The sequence below is a fragment of the Ahaetulla prasina genome, chromosome 9 (genome assembly GCF_028640845.1).
Source record: "Ahaetulla prasina isolate Xishuangbanna chromosome 9, ASM2864084v1, whole genome shotgun sequence".
In the NCBI taxonomy this organism is placed as follows: domain Eukaryota; kingdom Metazoa; phylum Chordata; class Lepidosauria; order Squamata; family Colubridae; genus Ahaetulla; species Ahaetulla prasina.
The window spans coordinates 8803681-8810730 of record NC_080547.1 but is presented as its reverse complement, the minus strand read 5'-3'; the positions used below and the strand labels follow the sequence as shown (position 1 = coordinate 8810730).

At 50.3% G+C, this 7050-nt stretch overlaps 1 protein-coding gene across 1 annotated transcript; it reads right to left on the bottom strand.

Moving 5' to 3' along the window:
* Positions 1-2647: 2647 nt before the first annotated feature.
* On the bottom strand, positions 2648-6456 carry CXCR5 (C-X-C motif chemokine receptor 5). Its single transcript, XM_058194564.1, is given in 2 exon segments — positions 2648-4071; positions 6379-6456. Coding segments are annotated over 2 exon segments (1218 nt in total). The 5' UTR covers positions 6421-6456; the 3' UTR covers positions 2648-2895.
* Positions 6457-7050: the final 594 nt, after the last annotated feature.

The window sequence follows — 7050 nt, the reverse complement described above, 5'->3', positions numbered from 1 at the left end:
CAGGAGCTTCCTGTGGTGTCTGTATCTCTACCGGTGCAGGGATTGGCGCTGGCCAACTGGGCGGAAGCCTCATCATCCACAAGATTGGTGGACCTCCCATCATGACTGTCGGGGGGGGGTGTTGCTTGAGGCACCCCTTCCTCTCTTTCCCACCTCTTTTAGGTAGTTCTGTACAATGAAATGTTTTCTTGGGTGCTGTGTTAGAGGGTTGTTTTATATGTTAATGTTTTCGGTTTTAAAAAGATAAGAGGAGAATATTTGTAACTCAGGGTTGAAACGAGGAGCCCTTGGTGCTGTCCCTGAACTGGGCTCTTGAAGATGTTTCAGGTGGTCCTGAAAAGCCAGCGGGCACAGCTGATGCCCCCAGCCCTGTCCCCCTCATAGCCCTACATTGGGGATTGAGGGGATGTTGTACCAGCTGCAGGATGAGCTGCTTCCTTTATTTATTATTTATTTATTAATTAGATTTCTAGACCGCCCTTCTCCCGAAGGATTCAGGGCGGTGTACAGCCTTATTAAAACACATAGGTACACAATAAATTTAAAATACATTTAAAATGAAATATTTAACCGGCCAATTTAAAACTAAAAACGGTCAAACGACCGATATAAAACCCTAAAATATAAAATCATAAATAGATTAATACAATTTAAAATCAATTAAAACTAAGTTAAACTAAAATATCAAATTAAAATAATATTTAGGCTAGTCCCGCCCGATTGAATAGCAGAGTCTTCAGTTCCCGCTTGAAGGTACGGAGGTCGGGAAGTTGGCGTAACCCAGGAGGTAACTCATTCCATAGGGTCGGTGCTGCCACAGAGAAGGCTCTCCCCCTGGGGGTCACCAGCCGGCACTGTTTGGCTGATGGCACCCGGAGCAGGCAACCCCTTTGCTGGGGTTTCTGCTTGCCAGAAGGAAGAGGCCTTGGGTGAGGAGGCTGTGCTACACCTGTGCTGGGATTCCCTCTGCTGCCTTCTGGCTGGGGTTACTTGGTGAGAAGGCGTTCCCCTCCCGCTCCGTGACAAAAGCAGAATTGCAGAAGACACACTGTGCCAATCCCAGAGCAGCCATTCTTGGTCCTGTTGTGCACACAGCGAGTCCCACATGGGGATGGGGGGGAAAAGAAGGAAGGCCTGGAGGCTGGTCAGATGGAGAAAAGCAGCCGGCTCATCTGTGAACACAGCGAAGGGGCCTCTGCCGGCTGCTGGTCCAACCCTGTAAGATGGAGCAAAGACTGACGTGCCTTCGGTTGGTAGAGGCCAAGAAGCAGACCCAACAGCCCCTCCCCCAGCACACCTTTCCCAAAGGGGCAGAGCTGGCAGGGGATCCCAGTCTGCCATCTGGGCATGGCCTCCAAGGCTGCCTCGGGGTTCATGACAACCCTGGATCTGATTTGGGTCCGACACACGCTGGAGGCCCCCACCGGCCCCTATGTTGCTCTCAGGACACTGGTGACTTCATTGGGGGGGGGATGTTACCCTTGCCATAGACTAACCTCCCTCCCTCCCTCCCTCCCAGCTGTGCTGCTTGCTGAGACCCCTTTCTTGGGCCAACTGCAGAAGAAGGGAAAGGCTCGCACTTTATTTCAAGCAAGGGAAAGCACAAGGAAGGTTTACAATCAATTTTATGCATTCTCTTTATAGCAAATATTTACAGCAAAAATACAAAATTACTGGGAATTTTGTTAAATAAGCCTGGGGATTTTAGAGGTCGGTGAAAACTGCTGTGATCACATAGCAAACCTGTGAACGGGCCCTTGATGGTGCAGCTCGGAGAGATCACATTTGCAAAGGAAAAGGGTTTCTAAAGAGAGCAGTTGCAGGCTTGGCTCCCACTGGTGATGAGACAGAGGCCATAGGAGGTTTGATGAGACATAGGAGGCTGGATTTCTTTTGGGGAGTGAAGGAGATCCTTCCCTGCACACACTGGAGATAGCTGCTAATTGGGAAAACCCTGCCCAGAACAGATCCTGCCTGAAAGCAAAAAGCAGCCGATGGCAAGGGCCTGTGCCAGAGCCTGGGCTGTGGATTTGCGCTCAACTCCAAGACACATGGGTTGATTGTGACGTCAGCACTGACCATGGCAAGGGTCTCCTGGGCGAGTCCTGCCCTTGGTCACTGCTTTAAAGAGGCCAAAGAGGCTGCCATATTCCTCTGGACTCTCCTCCTGATTGCTTAGAAAGGACTTTGCTAAAGATTGGAAAGCCCAAATCAGGCCCTGGAGTTGGATCTCCCCTCTCCATTTCCAGTTGCATTCAGTGGGGAGGGGGGTGCCTGGGATCCAAATATGCAACATGCTCTGTAGGGAGGCAATGAGGATACAGCCCTGTTCTAGAGTAAACCTGATCTGTGTGTGAGCAGCGCACTCCAAACCAAGACAATCGCAGGCTGGGGGTAACAGCCAAGACATTCATAGCTTCCTGGGAAACAGCATCTAAGCAATCAGAGAACATATGTGGGGCTTAGGCCAGGGGTGAAATGTAAAATTTGTTACTACCATTTCTGTGGGCATGGCTTGTGGGGGGGGGGGTGTAATGTGACTGGATGGGCATGGCCAACTTTTTTTTTTTTTTTACTTTTAAAAGCGTTTTTTTTTTACAACCTCCGGCCAAAGAGACTGTAGAAAAAATGCTTCTAAAGAGTTCTGACAATCCCAGCTGAGCCGCGTGATCATCAGAGGGTTTTTTTTAACTTTTAAAAGCATTTTTTCAGCCAAAAAAAAAATGCTTTTAAAAGTAAAAAAAACCCAAAAACCTCTGATGATCGTGCAGCTCAGCTGGGCATGGGGCGGGGGGGGGGAGGCAGGGATTTTTGCTACTGGTTCTCCGAACCACCCGCTGCCATCACTACCGGATCGGGCAATCCAGTCCGAACCGGGAGCATTTCACCCCTGGCTTAGGCTCTGTTTTGGGCCCAAGTCGGATCTGAGCATTCCTCCTGACACTCTTGGCCATTTGGATCCTTGTGAAAAATGAACCGATCTGGCAGACTGGAAGTCGTGGCATTTCCAGAGTAGGAGGAGGCCCCGTGCCGAACACTGGAGAGGTTAGTCTCCGTACTGCTCTCAATTCTGCGGCTGCCCAGAATCTCCTGCAGGGTCCCCTGACTCAGACAGCCCACATCATGCAGGATTCGACAAAAGTCATGGCGGAACCGGATGCCCACAAAGGCGTAGAGGATGGGATTCAGGCAGCAGTGGCTGTAGGCAAGCACCTCGCTCACAACAATGGCACTGCTCAGCCCCTGGTCAACCGTACAGGACTTCCCTGTGACCTCCAGCTTGGTGAGTGTGTCCCAGAAAATGACCACATTGTAAGGGGTCCAGCAGAGCAGGAAGACACTCGTGACCGCAATGGCTACCTTCACGGCCTTTTGCCGCTGCAGCCGCTGAGACTGGCAGAGGAGTCTCACGATGGCTGTGTAGCAATAGCACATGACCCCCAAGGGCAGGAAGAAACCCACCAGGTGGTAGAGGAAGCGCTTGGCCAGCCAGGAGTTGATGCCATGCGTGCCATACTCCCTGAAGTGGCAGACACTCAGGTTGCTTTGGACTCAGACGTCTGTGAACAGCAAGTCGGGCATGGCCAGCAGAAAGGAGACCAGCCAGATGCCCAGGCAGGTCAGGTGGATGGAGAGGCCACGCTGCCTCTGGAAGGTCTGCAGGGCGCAGACCACGGCCAGGTAACGGTCCACGCTGATGCAGCTGAGCAGTAGGCTGCTGCTGTAGAAGCTCATCCCGTTGGCAGCACTCAGCAACTTGCAGAAGAAGAGGCCAAAGACCCAGCCCACCAGGCTCTCTGCCACGCCAAAGGGGAAGGTGAGCAGCAGTAGCAGATTGGCCAGGGCAAAGTGGAGAAGGAAGAGCTCTGTGGAAGTACGGGAGCGTCTGTAGCGCCACAGGATGACCACCACCAGAAGGTTGCCCAGACCTCCAAGCAGGAAGATGAGCAGGTGGATGAAGGGCACCAGGACACTCTGGAAAGGCTGCCTGGGGTTGCCTTCCGCATGAGGACACAGATAGTCGCCATAGGAGTAGTTCCCTTCGCTGTCGGTGAGGTTGTAGTTGAAGGTCTGGGAAGAGAGCAACAGGGAAAGGGGATTTATAGGCAGGAGCTTCTGTGTGCTGTCCCTTGCAGAGGGGGGCTATTCAGACCCCACCATTCCCCCCCATCCTTGCCTCCTCCAATGGTAGGGACAATCATGCTATGGGCACTGGACAAACCAGAAGGATCAAGAAACAACTGCTGATTGAAATCTGGACGGCCCCAGGTTGCTTCTAGAGGCACCTTTCATTCTTGTCCCTCAAAATACTTAAAAGCAGCTTCTGCATGTCTGAAGCAGGCAATGAGCTAGTTGCCACATTCCAACTTCAGGGGATGCAACTGTCTTTATGCTGACTTAGCGAAGCAGAAGACAGTCTGGGTCCTCGGAGATGAACCATCACAATGGGCGCTGCCCCCAAGTACCCTGGGCCGGCGAGGCAGCCTGTGCCACAGAACCAACCAGAGGGCAACAGGCATCAACCCCCACTGACAGCAGGAGCAAACAGAATGAGGCTTTTGCTCATCGGAAAGACCCACTGCTGGCTGGCAGGTAAACCAGCGGAGCAGGGAGGTTCTTCCTATCTTGGGAGAGAAGTGGGTTCAAGGGTTTTTTCCCCCTGAAGGGGACCCTCAACTGATAACCTTGTGCTCTAAATATTTTGGATTTTCTCCTCTCTTTTGGGGGAGGGGGCTCATTTTCACAAATCAGTTAAACTTTGTTTAACTTCTGGTCAATTTCAGAAGACCAATTTCATTTTTCAAACTTAGCTCTTGTCAGGCCTTTGAAGGGGCTTTTAATAGTGTTCAAAGCTGCTGTTTCAAAAGGTGAAGAGGAAGCAAATGTTGAAATTGAAGAGGGGGGGAAGTATTCATTGCATTCTTTCCTTAAAATTGTGCAGTTTCAATTGTTTAATTAACTTTGAATTTAAAAATGGAGTTGCAGTTGCAATCTTAGAACTGAACCTATGCTTCTGCTCAAGTCAATCATGTACAGAGCCCTCCTGGATGCAGCAGGGAGAGGAGCATGAACTGGAAAGGTAAGTGAGGGAGAAAGTAAGTGGGGGCTGGGGGAGGGGTGTTTTTCCTTTTCACTCCTCACATGCTGAAAGCCCCGCCCCGTCCCCAATACATTGATTATGCATTAATCCCATATAGATCCTCTATAAAATCCCAGATCAATCCACACTCAGCTCAATTTTCAAAGTAGTTTCAATTAACAACTTTATCCAAATTTTGCAAAGAGAAGCAATCTAAGGTGCTTCTGACCAGGTGACCATGGGAATTCCTTGGCCAGAAGTTGAACTGGCCTTGAAAAACAGGCCAGGCAGCTCTTCCCCGTCAAGGTGGCCAACCCTGCAGAACTGCTGCTTTGAGTTGTGCCCAGCCAGTTTGGTTGCAGCAGGGTGGGGGCCCTCATCAGACCTGGGCGAGGGGGCAGAGGAAGAGGAAAACAGGGAAGTCGGCTCTTGTCTTTTCTCCCCTAGGGGATTGGTGGGTTCTGGTGATTGGCCCCAGCGGAAATCTCTCAGGCCCTGCAGATGGCTGCTTCCGCTACTACCAAAGCCCATCATTCTGTTGCAGAGGGGCTCCGATCCGTGTATTTCCTTGACTTCTCTCCGCTTTAAGGGGTCCTCCAGGATTCTTCCAACCATGCTCCTCCCATCACATTCATGGAGGGTCCAACTCCTGCCCCTTCTCTCTGTGCGAGTGCTTTTGAAAATCAGCCAGTGAAGAAAGGAGGGGTAAGCAGTCACTTCCTTCTGAACATGTCCCCTTGGGGCTTTTTGTAACAGGCCCCCAGAGGCCGATTCCAACTCAGAAGACAAGAGGCTCAAAAACAGGAAGACCAGGCCAAGGAGTTGCGGAGAAGAATCTGCCGCTCTTTCTTGGCCCTGCTCGGCCTGCAGCTGCATCTGGCTGCCTCAGCACTCGCACCCAACCTTCCCCAAGTGCACAGGGATACCCATGCAGGTGCTGAGCGTTTAGCAGCAGCAAGTGGCTTCCAGCCAAGGAAGCCGTCAACCCCTTTTTCCCCAGGGACAAAGGTTTGGAGGAGATGAAAGCACTCTACAAGGCCAGGTAGTCTCCTGCCCAAATGATAAAAGCCTAAGTCCTGGCTGAACACCTCACAGTGGAGACACAACCTCCCTCCCAGAAGAATTCAGCCCAGGGGCAAAAAACTAGCACTACTGCACCCTCCAGGGGGATTCCCTATCCTTCAGGCCAGCAGAAGTCCCCAGCGGCTTCTCTGGTCTGAGGCTTCTGCCCATTGGGCCACCTCTGCCCTGTTCACGGAGCAGCCCAGTTCTTTGTCAGAGCTGCTGGCATCACTCACCCAGTTCATGACATTCTCCAGGGTGACCTTAAACTCGGCCATGACTTAGGAAGCAACACACGGGTGCTCAGCCTGTTGTAGGTTCAGCAGAGAAATGATCGGGTGAGGAAGGGCCAAACAAGAGAAGGAGCCTCCTGATTTGCAAGCCAAATTAAGTTTCAAGATTATTATATAAAACCACTTTTTAAGAAGTTTCCATCCTCTGTTCGAGTCCAAGATGACTCAACTCAACTCAACTCAACTCAATACTTATTTATTTATTTATTTTATTTATTTATTTATTAAATTTTTATACCGCCCTTCTCCCGAAGGACTCAGGGCGGTTTACAGCCATGATAAAAAATAACAACAGGATACACATAAAACCATAATTTAAAAAACTTATTATACAAATGGCCGAATTAAAACATTTAGAATTTAGAATTTAGAATACAAGTTTGTGATGTGCATATGGGAGACAGGTGGATATTCAGTTCTTCTTTCCACCATTGTTTACCCTGCCCCTCTTGTTTTTATCAGACTGGGCAAAGGTCACTTCCAGATCTTTGGGCTTTGTTAATGTTACACCTATGAACTTACATAATGGGAACGACATTCCTAGGAAATGGGCAGTTCCTGAATTGGAGTTTTGTTCCTAACTGGGAACAAAGTTTAGCTGGTCCCCTTATTCCC